The 27401-nt window shown below is 42.8% G+C and overlaps 1 protein-coding gene across 2 annotated transcripts in view; it reads left to right on the top strand.

Annotated features, from left to right (window-relative positions):
* The window catches only part of MAD1L1 (mitotic arrest deficient 1 like 1), a 456900-nt gene that overhangs the window by 214132 nt on the left and 215367 nt on the right, over positions 1 to 27401 (top strand). For both annotated transcript variants that reach the window (XM_081169503.1, XM_081169504.1), the window contains exons 14-15: positions 9839 to 9927; positions 19529 to 19619. In XM_081169503.1, coding sequence (XP_081025629.1) covers positions 9839 to 9927; positions 19529 to 19619 — 180 coding nt within the window. The remainder of the gene's footprint in view (positions 1 to 9838; positions 9928 to 19528; positions 19620 to 27401) is intronic.

Raw genomic sequence — 27401 nt, 5'->3', positions numbered from 1 at the left:
TTTATATTTTACAAGGGTGGCAGGAATTACATCAATAGTTCCACCAGTAGAACAACATCTTTAGTTTGAGCAAATTTGTTTGATTTTAAGTTTGTTAAAGACTTAGGATCTAGCCTAAGACCTTAGCAAAGGGTGGAAAAGAAATCTGCATTAATAGAAATGGTTGAATTATTTCCTGTGTGTGTATGTCATTAGCAAGATGTTTCTTACATTTATGCCCCACTTTTAAGGTAAGACTGTCTCCTAAAGTAGCTTACAATCCTACAACAAGAGACAACATTCTAGGGGTACTGTAGATTTGTTTATGATATACTCACCTCATCTCTGGCAGTTAGGGTCATAATCCAGGTTCCAGGTTTCTGCCTCCAAAGGGGTGGGGGCGTATGGGAGGGGCTGGCAAGCCGATAGAAACATCCCTTCCACTCATCTGCAGAGTCAAGGCTGCATTCAAATAATCTATTTTGTGTCTGTTACACATTTGAGGATTCACATGCTCACCCCATTATGTGATAATTGCAACAGTCATAGAAATTTCAACCTGACTGGGATAAGGAACATTTTGCTTGGGTCAAAACATATATTGCTGCATAAGCCCCCCACCCTGTTTGTTCCACTTGCCAAGGGATAACAATATTTGAAAGTGCAAAAGAACGGGAACCCTGCCTGGCAAGATATTTAGAGCCTTCACTCACACCAGAAGTACTTAGTGATGGTTAAAGCAATGCAACAGTAGCATAAGACCAAACTGAATTGGGCTGATTTAGAATCTGGATTAATGTCATGGAGCAACACACCAGTTTCCATGCTAGCATGAAGAGAGGGCTAAATGCTTCCTCCAGCAGGTTGCTGCTTATAGTGTATGTATAGTGTAGACAAAGATATTTGGATATACATACCATACATGCTGACTTCAGCTCCTCTCAAATATAGCATGGATTGTGTGTCCCCCCCCCCCCACTCCTGTTGCTTTTAAAAGAGGGCAATTTTTCAAGTTTATACCAAATGTCACTCTATTTCATTTTCAAATATATTCTCCGGGAAAGAAGGCTCGCTCTACCCATTTTCAATCTCTAAAGTTAATACATGAATTTATATTCTTTTCTCCCACTCGCTCTCTTAAATTAAGAGGCGTAATTACCAGGAGCGCTAGCTACAAACGAATAAAGTGCCATGGGAGGAGGAGCTGTCACCACTGGCTGCCTGGGGCAGCTGCCCCCCTTCCGACCAGGCTCCTTCCCGCTCCCTCGAGGATTCTGCTTATACGGCAGTTTCTCTATCATATCCAGAGGCAGGAAGCAACCCTTCCCCACATCAGGGCCATCATAAAAATTCTTCAAGTTTATAAACCACTGTTTTCTGTGAGCATCTTTCCTTTCCACATAAACTTACCTATTTGCTGAGATAGCTGGCCGGCTACCTCGCAGGGATGCTGTAGCAGTGAGCTTCCTTCATAGGCACACTGTTTAGACTAGGTGACTTTTGAGGCGCTCTCCAGCTGTATGATTCTACTTGTTACCACAGGCACAACAACGATCCAAGCAACCTCAAACATGCACCACCACCTGCCAAAAGGCACAGACTTTTCCAGTAATAAGATTCAGCATTTGCATAGCACAATCTTTGGCAAGGTACTGTGCAGTCATTTAGTGTTCCATCTAATCTTAAGATTTTTCACACTTGGCACACATGCTTCCAGATGCTGTGTAATACTCAGGACAGACACTAGAAACTAATGTGTGTCAACAGCACTAGGTGCAACACTGAAGAAGAAGAAGAAGAAGAAGAAGAAGAAGAAGAAGAAGAAGAAGAAGAAGAAGAATTTTATTATTTATAGTCTGCCCATCTGGCTGGGTTTCCCAAGCCACTCTGGGACAGCATATTAAAATATTGTAAAACACCAGACATTAAAAATTTCCCTATACAGTGCTGCCTTCAAGTGTCTTCTAAAAGCCAGATAGTTGTTTATTCCCTTGATATCTGATGGGTGGTGTTCCACAGGTCGGGCGCCACTACTGAGAAGGCCCTCTGCCTGGTTCCCTGTAACATCATTTATTACAGTGATGGAACCGCCAGAAGGCCCTCGGAGCTGGACCTCAGCCGGACTGAATGATAAGGGTGGAGATGCTCCATCAGGTATACTGCAGCGCCTCGTGTTAGTTTAAAAAATAATCTACATGCTAAGGAATTTGGGGAAATTGTAATAATTTGTATAATGCATATCAACCAGTGCTTGTCACACATTATTTCTCAGTAATCCTGGTTCACAAATCAGCTTCTCAGCTACTACACTACACTCTGTTGCTCTATTGGCATCTGCCTGTCTCAAGAGACAATGGAGTGCACCTCTGAGGATGAAGCTGAACCGCTGTGCTAGCAGCACCGAAGTGACTTCCCCAGGGCACAAGACTGGGCAATGTGTGTGGAGCTTCTGGGCTGCCCAGACGACAAGACCCCCTTCTCGGCCTCGCTGATATGATCCAAAGGAAAGCAGAGCAATACGTTTGGCACCAGCTGAGCTGCCGGAGTTGAGAAGGAGGAATACAAGGTGCCATCCAACTACTTTAGGGACTCCACTCTAGATTTGTATAGGGTTTACTCCTGAGCCTTCTCTTCTTTCAAAGATATCCCTCAAGGCAGCAGTGGTTTAGGCTCAGTTTTCCTTCTCCTAGATCTGCCAGAACCTGCCTTTTTGTGTAGGGAAGTGTAGGGGAAGTCCCTAATTCACCGAAGGTTTGAGACCCTCACCTGGTTGAGCTGGCCAGTCAAAGCCATTCCCAGGGTGTGGCTGCTGTCACATGCTGACAGCTTCTAGGAGCTGCAAGTGAGAGCTGAGTGCAGTGTAGGAACCAAAGGTGGAGAAACTACCCCAGAAGGAGCATGACACGTCCCCCATGCCATGGGGGTACTACCACTGCCCTAACCCTCCGTACACCACTACATTATATTACATTACACTATACTAGATCAGAGCCTTTACACTTGCTATCTACACTTCAAAAAAACAAAACATATACCGTATTTTTCAGTGTATAAGACTAGGTTTTTTAAAAAAAAATTGTCAAAAATCAGTGGGCGTCTTATATATGGATAGTGCTGAGGGTGGACTGGCGATTGGTTGTTGCCCAAAAATAGGGGGTGTCTTATACATGGGGGCATCTTATAGACGGAGAAATACGGCAATTGCTAATTTCACCAGTGGCATCTCATCTAGTTATCCCCATCTACCAGTTGCTCTCAAGTGGAGTCCCCCCCCCAACCTGCCACCTGATCCTTTTGTTTAGCGATACCATGGACTGAACCTGGGATCTTCTGCATGCAGAGAATGTGCTCAGCCACATAGCTATGGACCTACCCTGGCGTCTTCCCTGCCAATCATAATGGGGCATGTTTATCTCTGCCTCCTTCTGCCGTATAAGAAAAGAACAAACATGAATTCTCTCTCACTCCCTTAACTACCCTCCCATCACATCTGGCCTGTAATGTATTACCATGGTCACCCAAATGGCATTTGTTGATTTTAGTCACAATAGCGGGAGATGCCTGAAACAACTCACTGAGGTTTTTCCCCTGCACTAGTCAAAGAACTCATCGAAACCCCACATTAATTGACTGTAACCTTTAAGATGCCTTTAAGATCTACTCATTCCTCTCAACTCCAGTTTCAAGTAGGCTGTTTTGTTTAAGTGCTACAAGAAATTCCTCTCAGTAGGAAGTGCAAGAAAGCTGGTGCCCGTAGAAAAGGTAAAAACACGTTCGAGGTATTCAACGTTAGCAGTGGATCGCCTATTAACCCTGGTAAAGAACAATGTAACCAAATTACAAATACCACAGGGAACCGCATAGAGATGTTGCATCTGATAATGAGACATCCAGTTTGAAGTAACTAGAAAGGGATATCTCTGTGGGGAGTGGGGGTGGCTACTTTTAGCTGAAGCTATTAAAAAAATTACCTCATGAACTGAGCCAAAGCAAATAAGTACCTATCAACACACCATTCAAGGTTCTGCATTGTCAGGAAATTGCATTTTAATTGCAATTAAACACACATGCGTACATGAGCACATGGATACGCAACACAGAGTTATTCTACCTTGCTAGTGTTGCATCTCTCTGCGCGACCTAAAGCATCAGTTTTGTTCATGCCTCTTGTTGAATCTGGTGTGACTTATTGTTGAGCAAATGCATATTGAATTGTGCTGAAAACACCTGGAGTGCAGGTGAGATATTACTATATTTAGTAAAAGAGGACTACTATGACAACCTTTCATTGTGCTTAGGCAAAGGAAGACGTTGTCATTTGGCAGCCCAAATCTAGGTACTTTGTATAAGAATCGTGTAAAGTCTACTACAGCGGGTGGCGCTGTGGTTTAAACCACAGAGCCTAGGGCTTGCTGATCGGAAGGTCGGCAGTTTGAATCCCTGCGACGGGGTGAGCTCCCGTTGCTCAGTCCCAGCTCCTGCCCACCTAGCAGTTCAAAAGCACGTAAAAGTGCAAGTAGATAAATAGGTACTGCTCCGGCGGGAAGGTAAATGGCGTTTCCGTGAGCTGCTCTGGTTCACCAGAAGCGGCTTAGTCATGCTGGTCACATGACCTGGAAGCTGTCTGCGGACAAACACCGGCTCCCTTGGCCTATAGAGCAAGATGAACACCGCAACCCCAGAGTCATTCGCGACTGTACTTAACTGTCAGGGGTACCTTTAACTTTGCTCTAAGACTAAGCTCTGAGAGAAGAGAAGAGCAGCAGTTCAAGTACAAATACAAATGTATTGTGCTCCCATTTCTAATTCCTTATGGATGACAAGATGCAGCAGGCACTGTGAAGCAAACTGAGCTGGACGAGCACATCCCACTTAGCTTCTGTGGTTTCAAAAGCCTATAGTGGGGTTAAGATCCTAAAGTTCATTTGGCCTGCACGCTTTACCATACTCTGGATGGAAGCAGTGGTGTGGCAGAATGCAGGGATATGGAACAGTAAGTGGGGTGAAAGGCGATGACAGAGCCAACTAATTTAGTTTTGCCCTCATCCTCTACCTAGAGAAGAGGAAAGTGAAAACCAGGGCCAGCCCCTGGACTGGACGAGTTTAAGAAGGCAGGCAGGTGGGGCTAGCTGAGAGCAGACTCAGGTTGGTGGGCACTGCCCCACTTTCCCAAAAGGGGCAGCCTCCACTGGTTGGAAGTTGGAGGAATGATTAAAAAAAAATGCTAAATGAAAAGCAAAACATTATAAGCAATGATGGCACAAGTATTTGTGTGTGCACGGATACAGTTAGGGAATAAAATAAATGTATCTGAGGGGAAAGGAGTGACAAAATGTATAGGCCTGCATCTGGAATAGGGTTGAATTAGCTCCAGGCTTCAACTCAGATGCAGCCACCCACATATGGCCCACATCTTACTACATAGCCCATTTTGCGCACATCAAGTCCTGGATTAATTTGATGTTTCCTAACTGGAAACAACTTTTTCAGGCTTCAAATGGAGGATCTTTGCCCAAGATCAGGTTGGATAGTCTCAAACTAATGGTCCCCATTAGGTGAATGTAAACTAACTGTATGCCCATCTCAAAAGGCAGGTAAAGTGGAAATGAATGAGGCAAGAACAGCTAACCCATAATGCTGTTATTTTATTCTTCCAGTCATGTTAGAAATGTTCTTGGTTTCTGCCGAAATGCATATATTATTTCTGGTGCATCCAGCCAAAGTATTCTGGTTTTATTGTTTCCCTGAGGATTAGCATTGGAGGTTGGCCCTGAATGGGACATTCTCACAAATAGAGGACCATACATTTTCAGATTTGTTTTAACATCTTCATTAATAGAAAGGATAGAAACTATGTGAGATAATTATACTGGAAGTAGATTAAAGAGTGTTAGGCAATTTCTTACCACTTACCCATTGTTCGGCAAACTGTTAGATGAAATTCAGTGTTGGTAGGTACAAAATGTTGCATATTGGATTTTAAAAATAATAATAAACATTTTCCATTCACCACTCCTGAAATATATTTGAGACATTCTCTATAGCACCCTGGAAATGCCAGCTGAACGTACTACAGATGCAAAAAAGCAAACACAACATTAAGCATGATTACGAAAGAAACAGTAAATCATGCCAGTGACTTTTTAATGTCTCTGTTTAAATGAGCGGCCCTTACATAAGTTTGACACGGCGGCCTGGTTTGCACATAACATTAAACTATACAGTGGCACCTCGGGTTAAGTACTTAATTCGTTCTGGAGGTCCGTTCTTCACCTGAAACTGTTCTTAACCTGAAGCACCACTTTAGCTAATAGGGCCTCCTGCCGCCGCCGCGCAATTTCTGTTCTCATCCTAAAGCAAAGTTCTTAACCCGAGGTACTATTTCTGGGTTAGCGGAGTCTGTAACCTGAAGTGTCTGTAACCTGAAGTGTATGTAACCTGAGGTACCACTGTATTTCCCTCAGGATCTGCTGCTACTTCCTCCTTGGTTTCTGACCCTCTGTCCAGGCAGAAGGTCTTGTTCTGTTGAGCAGGCAAGGGCAGGAAGTTTCTAACATAACAGGCCTGGCCAATTTCGGGACCTAATTCACATTCTCATACTATAAGAAGATGCAAACCCTCAGTGTGTCTTGCATTGATGGAGAGTAGTCATATATTGTAGAAGTGGCTTGGTGAAGCCAACAGAAGACTCTCTAGCACAGTCCAAAACTGCACTGCATGGTCAAAACACTTCATCTTGCTTTCATTTTACACATGTATCACAGCTTAGGATTTTACTTATGGATGTGCCCTTAGTCATGTCATAAAGGCCTTGGCTGATATAAAGAATAGGCTGTCCATAATAGCTTTCAGTATAGCAGGTGTAATGGGGGGGGGCTGATTCTGAGCTGTGGAGTGCTGTTAAGTGATTCATCAACTCAGTGGGATTGGTGACCCACTCACAGTATTAGGCTTCTCATTTGTCCAAAGATGAAATCCTGCAATTCAATAAATTATCAAACAACGCTTCCATTTTTCAAATGTGATATCAATTCCTCATGGAATCTTCTGTTTGAGAGACTATCAGGTAAGTAATAATCCCTTTGGGGCAGTTTGTTTTTATACTAACAAGTCTTTTTGCCACGAAGGGAGGATGTGGAAATTGCAGCTTCCATCAGCACCACCAGGAACACCTTGTTTACTTGTTTATAGGATCCGTGAATCACCTTCCTCGGCAGAGCCCAAGGCAATACGCAGCAAAAGATAAATAACAAAATATATCAATAATTAAAACACATAAAAGACAAAAAATCTTGTATAAAAAAACCAGCCATTAAAACACAAATCCACACATGGGATTTGTTTGGGGGTAGACATTGCCTTGTTAGCATCCTTCCAATGTTAACATCCTTCGCTGTATCACTCAGAAGTATACAGGCTATTCCCTCCCACATATATATGCACACTTTCATAATATGCTCAACCTCCTTCCTTTGGCCATAAACACACAGTCACAAGCCACAGCAATCTATTACTAACCCCTTGCCTTTTCCTCTAAAGGGAGCCAGGAGCAATTTATCTGCTCATGTCAAGAGAGCAGGTGGCACTTGGACTCAAGGCTGAGGCCGCTTAGCCAATGATAAATAGCCTATTTACTGGCGCTGCATCTTTGGATGCTGTCCGCACGCAGACCAGAGAACAGCACAGAACTATAATAACAAACCTCATCGCAACCTTCGGCAGGAATGGGAAGACAAAGCACATAATAAATGGCTTTGTGCTAGAAAGGTGGGGTGGAATTGAAAGTTTCCTTCCAGGCCTGATGCCTTGGAATTCACATCCCTGGAATTATCTAGGGCACCTGCTTTATCCTGGCCATCTGTAATGGGTTGTGCTAGGAAAGAGAGAAGCTCTGTAATCAGAAAATTGAGAGAAATGTTTCTTGCTGTGATAATCTTATCGGCCAGCCAATATACATTAACTTTATTTTATTTTTATATTGTGGGGATACAGGTGCAACTGTACTCCCTACCCCTCTCCATTGTTGTGACTGGATTTGGGAAGCAATCAGAAGTTAGGTTTTTGGGGGGGATGGAACATCCTGAATCTCCTTTCCTTGTTGGCAGAACAGGCCCTTAGTGATGCCATTTCTTTTCCACACTCTTAGTTCTAATAGCTATGCCTCTGCGTCCTTTATGCCTTGCAAACCTTTGATATGCTCTGGCAGCTTCATTTCTGACTGCTTCCTACGACGAGGAGTGGCTCTACAGTTGTCAACAAGTTGCCCTTTCCCCACCCACCCTTCTTGCCCTGCCTAATGAAGCCAAAGCCTTAGTACCATCTGGCTTCACTTGGACCCACTCCTCCTCCAGTGTGGAATTAGAATGCTGTGTGAGTCTCGCCAGCACTGCTGAAGGATACTGTATGCTAATAGCTTATCTCCCTTGGTGCTGAAGACTGAGCCCTTGGTGTGTGGTTTTTCCCCTGGTTTGCATCTCTAATTAGGGCAGCGCTTGCTCGTTGTTTTCCTACGTGTGCAGAAAACACTACATTTTTCTGTGGAGCTTTAAAGAAATGGCAGATGGCAAAGAGAAAAACGGAATAGGAAAGAACAGTCTTTGTTTTGGCTTGGGTGGGATGGGAGGGCTGGCCGGGAGGATGGCATGGCATTGAAGGATGTCCTAACATTTCCAGACAGATGTCCTACAAGCCAGTGTGATCTATAGTCAACCCAAAACATTTTCACTTGTCAGAGTTTAATCAGATATGTGGAGGCAAATGCTGTTTCAGCATGCCTTTAGTTTAGAGGAGGGGGTATGTGCATTTTTTAAAAAATCATTTTTATTGCAGGATATTCATAGACAGCAAGGGCACATACAACATCCCTGTTCTCAGTTCACAGAGTCCTTTCTATGGGTTAGTTACATTTGATGTGAGACACTGCTGTCATAGACATTGGGGGGGGGGGGGGAAGCAAGGGTAATGATTTTCCATTCCTTTGCTTACTGTATGTGTCAGGGTTTTGTGTCAGCATCATGAGGATATGTTCTTTATTTGTCTATCTGTTTGTTTTGGTGGTGCAAGATGTTGGAGAGCCCAGAGCACGTGCGTTAGTCCTTGAAGCTCTACTATCTTGTTCCTATTTGTCTCCAGGAACTGAGGAAACAAGGAAGCTTCTGGCTTGGCTCTCCCTTTTATATTAACAAGGGGAGGAACTGGATGGAGTAGTCTGGCATTTGCTTTGGTGGCAGACCATTTTCTTTTAGAGGAAGATCAGTTTTGAGGACCCTCAGCCTTCTCTAGACATTTATTTGATTACTATACACTCAGAACCTATGCACATTTCATTTGTGTGCATTCAGCTTTATACGCTTAGCAAAGATAGATAGATAGATGGCAACCCCACCTACAATTTTCCCCAATGCGTTTTGACTATACAAGATTTTGGCGTCAGGCGTGACCTCCAGAATGTAACTCCTGTGTAATTTATGGGCTTACTGTACAGATGCTGCTAAAATGTCATTACTGCAGAGATCCTGTCCTCCTTGGAAGTGGCACTAGTGGAAACAAATTAAGCCAGAATACCCTGAATAAGTCTCCCTCTTCTAGTTAACCAGTAGTGTATGATCCATAAAGCAGTGTTTTGGCATCTATTTACCAAGGTGAGAGGCATGACAGGTGAGGAGGTGCTTACTTAAACCTTCAGGCCTGCTGCTTACTCAGGAATGGACACAATTTCCCTTTTGATTATACTCTTCCCATCAACTTGTCTCCTCCATCGCTTTTTGTATCTACGTGTTCCTATGTAAATCTATGCGTCTTTGGGGAGTGGGAAACAAAGAGGGAGAGATTCACTTGCATCCCTTTGCTTGCTTTGCAGTTGGAGGCAGAGCTACAGGTGCTGAAGAGCCAGACAGGCGCCCATCATCAGAGTGTCTTCATCACTAGAGAGGAAGTGAATGCGCTGAGGTGAGCCTCCTCTCCTCCTTTCAGGGCACCCAGGGAGAAGAGAAGAGACCAAGACCATCTAATTAGGAAGAAGAAATCAAATTCCTTAGTGATAGGGTTGTGAAGTTTAATTGGTATGATTAATTAACTAAACTATAATCTCAGATTAAAATTTCTCTCCTGGCTAATTGGCAGGCTGAAAACAAGAGGGCAGAACTCTTGAACAGTTTGCCAACCTGTGTGGAAAAGCAGGCATTTTAAGGTGGCTTGTCTTTCTAGTTTGTGATACCCAAAGCTAAGAGCTGAGATGTCTGTCAAAATGAAGCTTTGCTCCTCTGCAGCCCCCTCTCTATAGAATTTGTTGGCTGCTTTATCTTGGTTGGTTGCTTTATCCAGGGCAAGCAAAGTGACCAAACAAACAGACCCAAACCCCCACATAGATGCATTAAAACCAAAAGGAAAAAAGAAGAAGAAATAACATTAAAAACATACCGACTGCTTCCAAAGAGTCACAGATTGTTAAAGGTCAAAGGCCTGGTTATAGATGAAAGCTTTTGCCTGGTGCCTATATATAATGAATTTAAATGTGCATTTTATACTTTACTTCTTTTGGTAATGTTTTCTTCTGATTTTTTTTGGGGGGGGTTAACTTTGCTGTGTTAAATGTGCATTCTGTAGTTGACCTCCTTTGCAATGTTTTATTTTGAAATCTTTCAGATAATATTTTAGTTTCCTGTTAATTATGTTGCCTTGATTGTATACTTTGATGTTTTGATGTGTTGTTAACTGCTTTGAGATTCCCCCCCCAAATATATATATATATATATATATATATATATATATATATATATATATATATATATACACACCTAATCTCTCTCTCTCTCTCTCTCTATATATATATATCTATATCTATATCTATCTATCTATCTATCTATCTATATATAAAGTGGTATAAGAAATGAAATGAAATGGTGCCAGGTGAGCCTCCTTGGGGAGAGCATCCCATAAACGGGGAGCCACTTCAGAAAAGGCCCTTTTTTGTAGCCACCCCACTTCTGGACATCTTGCAGAGGGGGAGCCCAAAGATAGAACAATATTAGAAAGTGCTGAGCTGAAATTCGCATTGCTGCTTCCTATAATCTCTTAACTTCCATAGTACTTCATTAACCTTCCTCCACTCTCCAAAGATACTTTGACTGTTGTGTAGTTCCATTTTCCTAAAGCAGATGATAGTCGGTCATTCTAACACTGAGTGGTAGCTTTTGCTTCCTGAACTGCAAATTATCCCACAATTAATATAAACTGTTCTCTCACTTCAGAATCCTCATACAGGCATCTTCACCCATGGTTTTCAGGGATTGTATTTATTGTGAAGTAGGTAACTGATAATTTAAGATTGCAGTTAAATCGGTTTTGGAACCGCAAGAGCAAGAGCAAAAATGCAAACTAACTTGGATATGCATGATGAGCCCCAAGGAATCTTAGTTAATTCAAATCACATTCAGGATTAAACCTTGCTGTACTTCGCACCGATATAAATATAAAACTATTCAATCTTACTTTGCCATATTTTTGTAAGAAAAGATGTTGTCACACTGCAGTTTGCCTTGTCACCAAAAGGCAGCCGTGCCAACTGTGGCGTGAAGGCAGAATGGCAGGCAGGTGGGCAAGTGAGCTGTCAGTGCAGGTAGCGGGCATCGAAGATGAGCCACAGAGGAGCAGGCTGGGGCAGCTCCCCACAACCGTCCTCTGCTCTGGCTTCATATCAGACACCGATACCACTGCTTTGGTCTTAGCAGGGAGGAAGAAGATGGCAGTGAAGTAGGGCAGTTGCTGGGGAGCTGCCCACAAGAGAGAAATGGTTTCTGGGATGAGGAGGAGGTAGCTGCAGGCAGGTGGGCAGCAGGTCAATGTGGGTGTGATGGTTGCTGTGGAAGGCTGTTTCCTATTCACTCTGCTCCCCATTGCCAGTGACAGTGTTACTGTCTGCGGCTAAGGACGGGCAAAGGGGAGAAAGACTTCATCCTCTCCATTACTGTCTTCCCTGACCAAGGGATCTTGGGATTGGAGTGAGCTGTGACAGGTGGGTTGGGAAGTTTTGGACCAGTTTGGGGGGGGGAGGGGAATTGGCAATGGGGCATCAGCAGGTGAGGATGGAGGGGTCGAAGGAGCTCTGTGGGGTGGGGAGGTTGGGTGAGGTGTAAAGGGAGTCAGGTTGGCAGCGTGGTGTGTAGGAGCAACACAGGCTGGGAGGGAAGCCCTAGTACATAAGTAATTGCTGGTGTGAGCTCCCTATAGAGTAAACAAAAAAGTTTTGAAGTACACCCAAACTGCGTTCTTTGGGATTGTGTGTGTGTCTGTGTAAACTGAAATGTTTATAGTAACAAACAAATTGTCTTGACCTCTAGTCTCCCTAATATTGTTGTCATTATTTTTAAATTTATTATTAGATTTATATACTGCCCTTAATCATAAGATCTCAGGACAGTTCACAGAATAAAATACAAGATAAAAGCAAGTAAATAATTAAAAACAAAACAGCTAAACAATAACCATCCCTTCCCACAGACACATATTGTTATTGAAACTGATTTCATAATAAACTAATCTATGTCCATTTTATTTGCTGACATGGGCTCTCTTTAGGTCGTTTATTTCTTCCTGCACTGTCTTTGTTGGCATTGCTGCGGCTCCCTCGTCGCTTATCCCTTGCATTTGCTTTCCTCCCCATGGAACCTGCCTTGCTGTTTGTTTTTGATTTTTACTAGCTGCCTGCCTTTTAAACAGGATCTGTCGGCATCCATGTAAGAAAGACTCAGAGTCTTGCCTTTTTGTAACACTGATGTGCTTCCAGCAGGAAAAAAAATAGTCCCCCTAGTGTGCTGTTGCAGATGGCAGAGGTGTACATGTTGTGATTGAATAAGAGAGAAGTTATAAAACAGCATTCCAGCAGAGGGTTCGGAGGCCCTTATAAAAGCTGTGGTAGAAATAGATAACTCCTCGTTCTGTTATTAAAGCTTTTACAGCTCCCTTTCCAAGGCAGTTGTACCAATAACTGAGCAGCAGCAACAACAAAAGTTTGGTTGTTTTAATTTAAAATAAAAAGCTCAGACGAAGCCTGTTAGATCTGTGATGACTTGCATTAGTGTCCTGGTCTGATGGGAGACTTTGCAGTTGTGTTTTCATTGCTTTACATTCAAATGTGCTTTCTCTGTTGTCATTTTTAAAGTATGGATGTCTCTGTGGTATAAAAGAAAGATTAAACTACGCATTTCTCCCTCGCAGCTGACTGTGCAAAAGCTGCACTTTAAAAAGTTCTTCTTACTGTGTAGTTTGCTTGGTCTCTAGGCTGGTAACGCAAGGTTTCAATCAGTTTGATATAAAAGAGGGAAAATGCAGCAAAAAAGCGTCCCGTGTTCTGCTCAGCTGTCCTAGTTGAACACAGCTTCAGAATTGGCCACAGGAATGTCCCCCTTTTTGCTTTACAGCTAATGATTTACCAATTGGGTTTTTTAAAAAAATGAGTCCATCTGCTTAGGGGCCATTCTTTATTTCACCCTGCAGCTTCTTCCTCTCCTCTTAAGAGTTTATTATGTGTATTTTTGAGACGGATGATCCAGTTCTGTGACTCTGCTGATGCCAATGTTTATGTTTCACCAGGCCCGGGCATACTGATTTTCAGTCCAAAACATGTGAAGGGCAGAAACCTGGGGAAACCTGTTGTAGTAAATATAGTTTTGGAGCACTGAATAAAGCAAAGAGAGTCTAAAGTTCTCCTACTTTTCTGAAATATGGTATGCATGATGTTACAGGGAAATTTAAAAATTCTGCAAACAATACGCATGCTCGTCTTCTGATTGATATGGTGCAGCTCTATCGGTAAAACCAGCCTTCTGTTCCTTGCCTTCTGGGAGCTGGAAGGTTTCAAAACATTTTATCAATGACTAACCAGATCTGCTGGCATGGACTGCAGCACCTTCCCCAAATAGGACAACCTATAGGCTTCTGATTTTCCCTTCCAAAGCCCATTAATGAGTGTTAATCTTCATAAATCAACATTTGCCACATCCATTTGCCAACAATGTCAAGGACAGAAGAGGAAAACAGTCGGATTTTCAAGTATTCCCAGGCTTGATGACAACTCTGATGCCTTTGGAAGTAACAAGTTTATAATTTGCACTCTCTGTCCATTCCTCCTCCCTCTTTTGCCTGCTACCTTGAAGAAATGCAGCTTACAACAAACCCTTGTCAGGACAGACAAAATAAATAAATACTGGCACCTGTGAGAACAGGATGCTGGACTAAACAGGCATTTCGTCTGATCCATTGGGGTTCTTAAGTTCTTATTTCTGTCCCATGTTACCTCCAGGCTAACCTAGGCACGTAGGGAATGTATTCTATTCTATCTTACATTTGCCCCCTCAGCTACCATCTGCTGTTTGCTGTTTAACTCCAGGAACTTCTAGAAATTCAGTATTCAAATACTTCACCCTGCCTTTGAAAAGAGGGGCGGGGGAATTATTATTCAATGACAATACTGCCAGTATTCACCCTATCCATGGCAGTGTTAAAATCTGTGACCAACCTACAGTCCTGGAGCCAAGGGATGTGAGACTTCCTTGGTTCCACATCCGTAGCATAATGGTTGAGATATGAAGCTATGAACTAGGTGGTCCTGACTTCAAATCTACCATAAATAGGTGAACCACTTTCCCTTTCATCAATCTATCCTACCCCATCCATATCACATGACTAGTAATTAGGTTTCTTAAATCCTTTATTGTATCTGAGGGAGGCTCAAGAGGAGGAAGGATTCTGTGCTTTTAGCAGCCTTCAGCAATCTGGTGCTCTGCATGTGTTTTGGATCCCAGCAAAATGGCCATGCTGACTGGGACTTATGGGAGTTGCAGTCTAAAACACCTGAATGTCAGGTCACCTGGTTGAGAAAGACTATTATAGGTGTCTTCCATACAGACCTTGTGATTAAACACACACTTTTGAAAAACAAATGCAGAAATGGGAGGACAAAGACACCCTGTGTTAATCCCCAAATCTGTATTCATAGCCTATGTGTGAGGGCTCTAAAAAGAAAGATAGAAACCCTTTGTTTTCTTTTTCTTTAATATGGAAAGTAAATTTTCCCTGGGAAGCTTGAAAGACTTTATCTATTTCCCCTCCTCCCTTCCTACTCATGAGAACAAAGCACTCTTTTTATCAAACATTTTATAACGTTAAATGTGAAATTCTTTTCCAACATTATTACTTCTGAGGAGATGACAAAAGCAATATTAACACTGTCAGTCCCTCACTTACACCCTGCCTCCCATAAAGCACATTAGCTGTGTGACTAAAGGCTGATTTTGGCATTTGATACTGTTGACCATGCTGTAATGAACAGGTTTGCAGAGTAACAGGTTTTACCTGAACGAGGAGGAGGAGGAGGAGGAGGATGAAGAAGAGGAACATAACTATTAGGTTGGCTTTGTTTGTTTTTTAAACCCCTGAAGACTTAAGTAGCAGCAGATGAAGAGACCTCTTCAGCTGGAACAAATCTTAACGTTTTCTTTCTGCTGTCAAACAAGTACTCCAGTAAATCATAAATGTTGTCTATGGATTTAGTGACTGGGTAGAGCCTCAGTAATTCTAAAGAAAGTCATGTTCTTGCCAGTGTCCATTAGTCACACTTGCTGGAAGTTGTGCTGCTCCCAACATCGCTGCTCTTTGGAACACTTAGTCTGAAGGGTTGTTGCAGCCACAGGGTTCATTTCCCCCTCTGTTTTATGCCTGGCCACAGCACTTGCTGTTGTCTTTTGAGTGTTCTACCCCCCCCCCCATCTGTGTTTCTCATAATGCTGATGTTTCCTTTGTGGCTACTGAAAGGTTTGTGTGATATAACAATGAAGACAGTGATTTTTCAGCCGGCTAGGTATATTTAGCTTTCTGGGGGTTTCCCAACAAGATCAGTTAAGACAGAAAGCGTTCCCAGGAGACTGCCTCACCATCACTGCAATCCTGTCTCCTCCCTGCTCTAGAGCAGGGGAAGCCCATGTGATACCCTCCAGATATTGCTGAACATTGATTTCCTATCCCTAAGCCAGGATGTCTTTTCAGTTCATACAGAATTATGGAGGTGCCCTTGGCAGTGCCCTCTTTTCACAGAGTATCCATGCTCTAGGATAATCTATAATGGTGTAGGTTTCATAGTAGATAGATTTGGGGATCCTTGGAAGACAAATTCATTTGGGTTGGGTTCTCTGAAGGGAGAGAGGTTTTGAGAGAGAGAGAGAGAGAGAGCATTAAAGTGCTAGGGACACAAAGCAAGCTCATTGACTAGCCACAGTCCAGCACATAATTTATTCAGATTTATAGGTCTTCCTATACCAAAGACCCATAGGGCTTAAGAGCAGTTGTATGTGAACTGGTCTCTATCCCCAAAAGGCTCAGTTTGACTGGGCATATAGATGAACTAGTACTTGTGTTTTTCTCTCTCTCCAAACACATCCCGATTTATATATAAAACTGAACCAGTGCTCTGGTTTGTTTCCTTCTGACTTGAGCAAGGAAGGAGTGGGGTGCACAAGCTTGTTCTTTCAGAGTAAACCATAGTTTGGCTTACCATAATGTGTGAGCCACTCTAGTTTCGGCAGTCAACCCCTCTAGTTTCTCCACGCTGAGCATGTGCTCTACCATCAACCTGTGGTTCCCTCCCAAATCCTTTGGCACGTTACGACCGGCATTCAACCTACTGAAGCAAAGACTGCGTGGAATTTCCCTGGAAAATTATTTATATTACCAGAATAGCACCGCACTTAGGCCAATGGCCAATTGGTGCTGCCTTATTTGGGGTATAACCAGGATACTGGAGAAGGAACTTGACCCTAACTTAGATTATTGAAGTGGACGAGAATGAGAAAGCTAGCAGATTCTGTCTCTTGCAGAGATGGAGATGGTTCCACATCAGAAATAGTTCATTCCCATGTTTATGACCATGTTTGCCAGATTAATGTTTCAAAAAAGACAAGCACTCAGTACTTTGCTGTCTGAAATAAAGGATGATCATTGACATTCAGGGAAGTTTTGATTTTCTGTAATGGGCATGCAGTAAGACTAGCTTAGGAGCACCAGGTAAATTAGATGAATGTCGGGTGTGGGTTTCTTGCTTCTTAATAAACTGTTGTAATACAGTATATGCTTTTTATCTTAACTCCTGAACATTTCAAGTGTGTGTGTGTGTGTGTGTGTGTGTGTGTGTGTGTGTGTGTCTATCTCAAGAGGCCATCCTCCTGGAAAAAACAGATTCACAGCTCAGAGCAGAGGCAGTATGGTTGAGTTCTTGCCTTTGAGCTAAAATGCTCTCTGAGGGCCATGGAGGTGCCTTCAAATGCTGCATTTTTATGCCTTCAGAGCCTGCTTTTTGGGATAATTTTAATTTCAATTACATCTGTTGCAGGAAAACCCTTCAAGGGATTTGAAGCTCTATTCATAGCTGAAATTCTTTTTTCCTATTTTCCACAGTCTCTCCTTAGAAAGGGGTGGGGTGGGGGAAGCGGTTTATATTCTTTAGTGGTGTTGTCTGATTCATGGCGAAATTTGAACCACCGATCTGCATTAACTGGCCAAGCAATACGCCTTCATCTCAGCCCTGAAGCAGACAAAATGCTAGTGAAGAAGAAAGCACACTTGAACATGTGTAGAGTGCCTGTTCTCTCTGAGAACATCTTCAACTGGGGCAAGACTACCAGTCAGTGGAGAGAAGACATTGAAGCTTAGAGTCCAAAATAAAACTGCCAATACCACAATAACTTTATTCAAATATGTGGTTTGACACTTGGAATACTGTGCACAGTCCTGGTCACTTAATCTTTAGAAGGATATCAGAAAAGGGCAAAACGTTCAGCAGGTTGGATAAGTTTCCTATGAAGAAAAGTTACAACATTTTAGGCTTTTTTTGTTGTTGTTCAGAAAAACAGTGAGTTGGTGGGAGGCGGGGCTGATAAAAGTGAGAAATTATGCAGTGTGTGTGTGTGTGTGTGTGTGTGTGTGTGTGTGTGGAATGATAGGAAGTCCCTTTTTGTTTGCCTTCTCTCATACTTCTAGAAACGGGCATCTGCTGGTGCTGAATGTTGGAAGACCAAAGGATGTGCTTCTTCACAGAACACATAGTCAAACGATGGGGTTTGATTCCACAAGATGCCGTGATGGCCATTCACTTGAACGGCTTTAAAAGGGGATTAGGCAGATTCATAGAGGATAAGGCTCCGTGTGCACCTACCCCCAGGATCAGAGGCATGTGGCCCTGAATACCAGTTGCCCTCATGCCCTGCTTGCGGGCTTATTGGTATCTGGCTGGCCACTGTGTAAAAAGGATCCTGGAATATATGGGCCATTGGCCTGATCCAGCTGGGTTTTCTTTATGCTCTTATGAGCTCGGCGTAGGTTTAGAAATGAAGCCCTAAAACACAAAAATCTCCAGCGCTGAAGGGTGGGGTGGGTGGTCAATTTTGTAGTGAATGGGGCGAAAGAAACACATTATTTTCTGCTGTTAAGTGCTGAAAATATAAATAATCTACAATGTAGCAATTCCGATGACTGGCTTCTCATAAGGTGTCAGCAAGAAAATCTTACTTGTCTCCTAGGAAGCTTACTTAATCCTACTTGCTGACAAACAGGCTTTGCTGATTTAAATAAACATTATGAATACCATTTTCAAAGACATTTTTTTAAAAAAACTTTTCTAGACAGAACAATCAAACAAACTCTTAAAATCTTAAAATCACAAAATGAAAGGCTTCTGGTTATTTCTTCATTATCCTGTATAAAGGTTATTATTACAATCATCACCACCACCACCATTATTTGTTTATTTATACCCTACCTTTTCCCCTGACGGTACTCAAAGCAGCTTACGGATGAAAACAAATATTGCTAAAAACATAGGGAAAACGATCATTAAAGAATAATTAAACATTAATAGACTTAAACTATTTGCATATATAAAATATGTTCAAAACATACAAATAATTACAATAAAAACAGCAGAGCTTTATTATGGAGGCTCTCAGTTTTGGAGGTCTCTAGACTGACAGGGTTGTTTAGACTGTGGGTCTGCAGACAAACGGCCGATCTCCCAGCATATAAGAAGCATTTATTGACAGAAATCAAAACCCAAAGATTTTAATAGTTGTTAACTATCCTAGGTAAGGAACCAATGACTTGATCAATTCATGGTTACTCTTGAGCAGGAGTGGGAAGATGTGAGACTCCAAATACTGTTGGACTCACTCTTATTTGCTCTAGCCAGCATGTCCATTGGTCAGGAATGATGCAGGCTGGGAGTCCAGTAAAATCTGGAGGGTCACAGATTTCCAATTCCTGCACATGAGAAATGAGCATCCTCTTGGGTAGGAGTTCTACAGGAGGGGAACCACCATTCTTCCTTCTTGCCTGTTCAATAAATATGAGACAGAGGCAGTAGAAGACCTTGGTTGGCCTGAGGCTGAAATATTTCCTTGGCCACATGTGATGTTCACTGCTCAACATTTCTCTCAGTTATTATGAGACTTATTTGTGGCACAGGTATCAAAAGCAAAGGTTCCAGTTTGTCTCTTTCCCCCTTTAGATTAAAGATTGAAGAACTGGAGACTGAACGAAGCCAGTTGAAAGAGGAAAACAGAAACCTGGAGATGAAGATGGAACAGATTACTCTTCAGGTAACAGCATTAGGAAGCTTGTCAGGGTCTGGCTTACAGCCCTTGGACTGATGACTGGGGGGGGGGGAATCTGGTATTTCTGCCCTTCCTCAGCCGGGAACAATGTTTCAGAAGCTGAACCCATCCTGCACTCTCATCTTTTCATAATGATTTCATACTGGGGTATTCCTCATAATATTTTGTACACTCCAATAAAGACCCTGGAGTATTTTCTGTTATTGGATAACTGGATAATGTTTTGTTCAGAGGCCTGGAATGCTTAGAAATAAGAATCTGAGTGCAGACTAATAATCAAATGTAGAGTTTAATGTTACAATTAATTCCTTGAATGCAGGCATAAGCAAAGTCCTATTTTTCCATACATCCACAGCTTCACATTGAGAGTCTGAGGTGCCCTCAGACATGGAGCATCTCTTCTGGCTATTATTTCTTGTCTCTACTGACAGATCTGTCCTCCATGGATGTATCCAGTCTTTAAAAATAAAAAAAAAGTGACATGGATTGTTGGCCATTGTAGCCACCTGGAGGAGTGAGTTCTATAGCTTGTTAGAAGTACCACTTTTTCCATTGTCTCTGATGTGCTGTTACATGCCTATTTCCAATTTTTTTCTGCTCTGAGTGACTACATTTCTTTCTGCATACTCTCCCCATCTCAGCTATGGTTTTATAAATCTCTTTCATGTTCCTGCATTGTTTTCCAGCTGGGGGAAAAATCTATTCAAAAGGAGTGAGGTCCTGCTGTTGATAATCCCCTTTGTGCTTTCCTGTACTACATACATACATACATACATACATACATACATTTGCACTTATGAATATACATACATAAATTTGTTTATTATGAGGCTCAACAAGAGTTGAACAAGTGTCCTAAATATGGATGCACCATCAGTGATGGAAATACCCAGCTATAACCTCTTATAGAGATAATGGATTTTGAGCAGCAAAATTTGCTTACTGTAACTTTCCAAACTCGACCATGTGTTATTGTCCCCTCCATCCCATTCATGAAAGTGTTATGGTGTAATTTAAGACTGCATAGGATTATGTCCATCATATGGTTCTGTGGCTGTCACCCCAAAGAAGGAGGAGGGAGCAGTTCCTTGTGTAAAGTGGTTCCCCACCCCAAACTCGTTCATGTCCTCAGTAGGCCCATGAGGTAGGTCACTGTTGTTCCCATTTTGCAGGTGGGGAACTGAGTCTAAGAAGACAAGTGACTCGCCCACGGCCACCTAGTGAGTCCATGGCTGAGCTGGAGCTTGAACCCTGGTCTCTCAGGTCCAAGTGCAACTCTCTGTCCACTGGAGCGAATGGACTTCTACTGCTGATATTGATCCCGTTCCTAATGTGCAAACCTGTGTTTTGTGCAAGCCTGATGCGTCTCTTGGCTTCTTCTATGTTCTTGAAATCAGACCACTGAGGACAGCTTCCAAGATTTCCTTCTATAACTATATTCTGTTCACTGGCCAGGCTTATTTGGGAAGAACTCAGATGCTGCCACATGTGGGTTGGTAGCAAAATAAAGATGATTGTTTTGCTTGTATTTGAAGTGACACCAACACATATCCTAAATGCATTGATCTTTCATCTCTTCTTTCCTTCTTGAAACTGACAAGGATTCTTAACTGAAAGTTAGCAGAGAAGTAGACACAAATTTGATGCAGATGACCTTGTAGTATTGTGACACAAATACTTTGCAAGCGGTGGGATGGGGTGTGGGCGAGCCTTTTTGCACACTCTTCCTTTGGAATCCTTACATCCACCCCAACTAATCTCATTTTATGAAGGCACCACTTACTTTCTCCCTTCTGAAACAGTGACCTGTGTGGTTGTGGTGGTGATGGAATAATTCTTCTCAGAACATAGATAAACAATAACCAGCAGTTCATTTTGAAATTTGGTTTTTTTAAAATACTTGCTGTTTGTGAAGAAGAGAAAGCAGAAATTGTTGTAGAAGTAAAAGATAATGTGTGTTTTGCTTCCTTACTGCCCATCTTGCCTGTTAATAGCAACTTCTAAGGTGTTTATTGTTTGAGGCCAACTTATGAGACTGAGGTTTTTTCTTCTCAAAGTGAAGGTGGGGCTGTTGTCTCTGCCTTTCTTACTTCTCTTAGGTGCAGCAACCACAAAATTGTTGTGGTGTTCTGTTCAATTTAATTTCCATCCCTTCCACTACCCCCCGTTGCCATGTACATTATTTTGTGGTGGTGATGTTTTTGTTTTTCTTCTCTTAAACAACCACACACACACACACACACACACACATTCTATTACTCAGATTTCAGGCAGACCAGACCATTGATTTTATCTTGGCACCTATTAGAGGGGAATCAGATTTCTCTTTTATTATCAATCTTGAAGATTGGGATGTGCGGGGGGCGGTGGCAGTGGGGAGAGCAGGGAGTGATGGCTTTGATAAAACAGGGAGATGAGAGGTACTGAACGCCTTCGCCAAGCCATGTTTGGTGTGAATCCTGTCATCCAGCTCACCTTTAATTGGGTTGCTGTCATAAAAAGTTGATGAAAATGTTGGGTTTGTTGTTTGGATGCCCTAGTCTCCAAGGAGTGCTTATAGCAGCTTTGGTTCTCCAGCAGGTTACAAGCTCATTTGTCTCATATTTCATGTGATTTCCTTGTCTGCAGATAGCTGTCAGTTCACAGCTCTGGGGCAGCATAGTCTAGTCCTCAGCCATTCTCTGCATTTGGGAAGCTTTTTTAAGGCCTTCTCTATTCACAGTCCGTGCCTTTAGACCAGTCCTTAACATCCTTCAAGCAATTAGCTTCCCAGGTCTCTCTCCAGCAGGAATGATTGAAATCTTTCTGCTCCCATTTTGCTAATTATCCCATCCTTTTACACTCTTCCAATAAAATGAAGATGTTCTTCCCTGATCACGCCACACTGGAAGCAGGACTAAAGCATCGAAAAGGATTGCCAAAGAAGATTTCAAGTGTTCTTTAACTTAAGAAGGGCTGACACTATCCTATGAAAGCGCTTAGGTAGCTCATAAAACCCACTGATTTGAACATCAAATTTATTGTTTGCAGATTGCAGGTCCAATTGTGACTGAAGCAGGCTGCCTAGGATGGTCATCATCATCATCACCATCATTTTATTTGTATGCCACCTTTCCACAGTTAAAACAATGTTCAAGGTGGTTTACAACATTACAAGATTTACATGATTACCAACATAACAAAAGTCATAAACAATAAGTAAAACACATCAGAAAGTACACAACCAAATGGAAAACAATTTCCACATAAATCAAAAATCTAAAACTAAGAATACAGCATTAATATCAACCACAATTTAAAATGCCATAGATAAAAAATAAAAACAATTTAATAAACAAAAACGGAGCCCTCTCTGCCCAGCAGCAGCAGCAGCAGCAGCAGCAGCAGCAGCAGCAGCAGCAGCAATCCTTTATGGAGCCTGTCAGGCCCCGCCCCAGCCAGGTGGAGAGAAACAGGGCAAGGCCCTTGAGGCTCCCAGCAGGTCAGTCCAGGGCAGTAGCAGCGGCAGGTCCCAAATGGTACTATTAAACATTTGGGATTGCTCTTAGTAATCCCACTATGGTTCTGCTGCAGATGTGCATGCCTTCTGGGCAGGTGCAACTGATACCAACCACGTATGAAGGTAGCACTTGGTTCTTGGTGACAAGACTGTGCCCTGCACCTTAGCCTCCAACTCTGCTCTCCTCTCCTCTAGTTCACCCCACCCCTCACTTGTCAAAACCCCCTCACCCTGAGGAGGCTCTCTGTTCTGCAGGAGAGAGAGCCAGCAGATCTGCTTCTGCTCTGACATTGAGAGTCTCAAGAGGAAGAACTTTCTCCTCCATCCCTGGGTGCCCACCTTCCATCCCATCTGCTTCTTCCTCCTCTTCTCCTTCCTCTTCTTGGCAGTCCAGGGCTGCCAAAGCATGCCAGATCCTGATGGAGCTGAAGGGCCCATGATAAGAGCTGGTATGCTCAGCATCCAGGTGATAACTGTTCCCCAGATCTTCTATTGACCATACACCAATGCCTTCATAGAGATATAAATGGCATTGGGGACAAAATCAGGCTCTGTGGCACCCCATAGATCAACTGCAAGGAAGCTAAGGCACAGTCACCCATCAGACTCTCTGGAATTGACTAAAACCACTGTAACATAGTGCCCCAACCTACAGGGTCTAATCAGAAGGTTATTGTGGGTAATGCTATCCAGAGCCATTGAGAGCTCTAGGAGAATCAATAAGGTCCCATCCCCCCTGTCATTCTCCCTCCCCCTAATAAGGTGATCAGGGTGACCGAGGCCAATTCTGTCCTCCAAGTGGGTCTGGACCCTGACTGTAATGGGTCAAGATAATTAGCTTCATCCAAGAGTAGACCATCTGCAGTAGAACCACCAACACCCTCTCAGTCACCTTGCCCAGAAAATGTGCATTGGTGACCAGGCAGTAATTGGCATAAATGTGTGGTTCCAGGTGAGTTTTCTTCAGGTATACCTGCACCACTACCTCCTTGGGCTAGCAGGGACCATCACATCATGCAACAAAGTGTTGCCGTGCCCTGGATACATCCATAAGCCTGAATTTGTGGGGCCACCTATAAATAAGCCTGGTAAATTCATTTGGCTGTGTTAGGTGAAGCAGTAAATTAGCACTGCTTTAAATTCATTCCGTAATATGGTATTTTATTTATTTATTTTGTACAAATAATTAAATCAGAAATTTTCTAGGTATCTTTTTACTGCGTGGTTACAGTCTTCTACCACATAAACACACTGATGCTGTAGAGAGGGGTTTGTCCAGCAAAGGTGATACAGAGAGTAAGAGGAGATGGTGGTGATAATGATGATGATTCGTAACATTGCTTTAGAGTCAGTTGCGCAGGAGGGGCTGTACAGATACAGAATGGAAAGAAGAATCAGCTTGTGCCTTGAGGGCTTGCTGTCTCATTTGCTCCAGAGGAACCTAATTGAAGATCCAAGTTCACTTCCAAATGAAATAAAGCCTGAATTCCCCATAGGCACCAGCAGGCTTTATCACAGAAGCATATCTCATAGCCTTTCCACGTACTAAATATCTATTTAATTCCTGTCTCACCTGTGACATCAGCACCACACACAGCTGGGAATCAGTGAAGGCACTTGCAATTCTAAAAATATCCCAGGCAGCAGAGTGAGGAACTGCACTGCTTTGGAATATGTGCGGTGGAAAATATTGCATTAATCCCTGGAGTTGGATGCTGCAGCTATGGCAAGTGGATGGAGCTTGTTGGGTGTTGCATATTCCCATTGGCCACTACTTGTGACCAAAAAAGAAAGAAAGAAAGAAAGAAATGTACATTCTTGGCTGCAGGTAGCAGATTTTGAAATATTAAAAGGCAACAAATTGTCAATTATTTTGCTATATTTTTACTGTTTGGATTATCTCCCTCAGGCACTAAAATATAGTGGGCTGCCTCTTCCCACATGTTTTGACTTGACCTACAGCTTGTTAAGTAGTGTGTGTTTGCCATGAAATTACAAGCCCACAAGGGTTCAGCATGAGTTATTTGAATGTTGCTGTGCTGTTTTGCTTTTTTTTAAAAGAAAAACCAACAACCAACAACTCACTTTTATTTGTTGTGTGTGAAAGTCCTACAAGTCTAGGCATATCTGTGGTTCTGCAATACATATATTCTCTTATGAAAATAAATCACATGGATTACACAAATGTATTGGGTTCATGTAATTTATATAGATGCACAATTTGGGACAAGTTAGGTTGGATGTTTGTGTGTGTGTGTGTTTCTGTCTCTTTGTGTAATGAGCACAATGCATAGTAAAAGGAGCATAGTTATGGAATTGCCTGCTGAAAAGTAAAAGAAGACAGTATATGCAGCAGGTTGTTTCTGTTGTACATGTGATTCAGGCACGTGCCATGTTTGCAGACATCTTTGTCTGCCATCAGGCCTGGTACCTGAAGCCAGCTCCCTGTAGAACACGTCCTTGGGGATACTGCCATTTTCCAGGTGGTGGACATGACCAAGCCAGTGGAGACGCCATTGAGACAGGAGTGTGCACATGCTGGGAATATGGGCTTGAGAGAGCACCTCTTTGAGATTCTCTCCTGCCATGTGATGCCCAAATTCTTGAGACATAACTTCTGTTGGTTGTAAGTTGCCCCTGACACACTTCCATAAAGCAGCATGCTCGATACACAAGCCCGGCAGACCACCATCTTTGTATTGGACGTTCGCACCATATTCTCCCACACCCTTTTGGAAAAGCAAGCCATTGCTGTAGCTGCCTTGCAAATACACTTGTTCAGCTCAGCATTGATGGAGAGGTTGCTGGTTATGGTGGAACCCAGGTAGAAAAAGTCGCTTACCACCTCAGACGTGGAGTCACCAATGCTGATTGATCCCTGGAGTACTAGTGACATCCTGATCCAGGACATTGATCTTTGTCAGGGTGGTGGTGAAGCCAGACTCCCTGCAGGCAAAACCACATAACAGTTGCTGACCCTGCTGTAGAGCTTCCTTGGAGTGTGTTCTCAAGGCTGCATCATCTGCAAACAACATCTCTAGGTTAAAGACCCTTGATTGATACTTGGAAATCCAGAAGTGAGTTGAATATTGATACTGGCGTTGCAACAACCAGCATTGCATTGCAAACAGTTTGATTTTCTTCCTACTTTACTCAAAACTTGGTATTAGCAAGTGATGAAATTGAGATATTGATGACTGTGTGCAGCAGGCTGTATAACACCTGACATTTGTTCATACTCTTGCCTTGTGTGGGGACAGGTTGAATTATGGCTGGAGGCGCCATCCACCTCCACAGCCTTTCTCTCCTGCTACCCCCTTGGCTCTTGACACCTAGCTGCAGGCGGCATTGATTTTCCTTCACTCCTATAAAAGTCTGTAGCATGGATATTACTCACTGTTCAGATCTTTACTGCTAATAAAAACCTCAGGTTACAGGAAGACGGGAAGAGTCAAGAATTGCCAGGTGATGGTGCCCCTGTGCACCCTAAATCTTTGATAGCTTTGAGGGAATAAGATGGGGTATGTGTGGCTAGAATGATGGACAGAAATAGGTCCTAGTATTATTTAAAATTGTTCCTTTGTCTCCCGGCTTCAGTAGCTGCTGCCAGACAGAGGAGAGCCTGTGGTGACTGCTTTGCAACTGGCTCTTTGGGCGGGCACCAGATATTCCAAAAAATGGCTTAGTTTTAAATCACTTTCAAGGCAGAGGCCTCTTCTGCAACACCCCCCTCCCTTCCAGGTCCTTGAAAGAGCTGGCAACTTGAAGCCAGGAAATAGAGGATTGATCAAATCAGTGCTGCTTGGTGAAGTGGGAGGAAAGACTTCTGAAGAGTTCTCAATTAGCATTTATTTCTGCAAGGAGTCCTGTGTTTACAGGCAGTGGGGTGGCTGGTGAAGTGTTCCTTATGCAAATACAATTCTCCTGCCTTTCCTTCTTCAGAGTTGTAGGGGAAAATATATATATATATATATATTCAAGTTCTGTGGCTGCTTCAAGGAAGATTTATTTAAAAATCAGCTGTGCTGTGACTTAATTGGATCCATATGCTTTGAGAGGGAGCTTCCACTAGTTAGGGCCACTTCTAATTTGTTCACAGCTGGTTGGTGGAGGGAAAATTCTGGTTGTAGCTCAGAGGAGGGCGGGGACAACAACATCTCTTAATCTTTAAGACTCATAAGGCTTCAAGCAAGGAAAGCACTGCTGCTTCTGGAGTGTGATGTTTATCTGCATTTCCAGATGCCTTGCAGTGATGGTTTTATTTCTGC

Source organism: Podarcis bocagei, assembly GCF_964188305.1.
Source record: "Podarcis bocagei genome assembly, chromosome: 14".
Lineage (NCBI taxonomy): Eukaryota > Metazoa > Chordata > Lepidosauria > Squamata > Lacertidae > Podarcis > Podarcis bocagei.
Note: the sequence above shows the minus strand (reverse complement) of the source record. Positions and strands in the feature narration are given on the sequence as shown.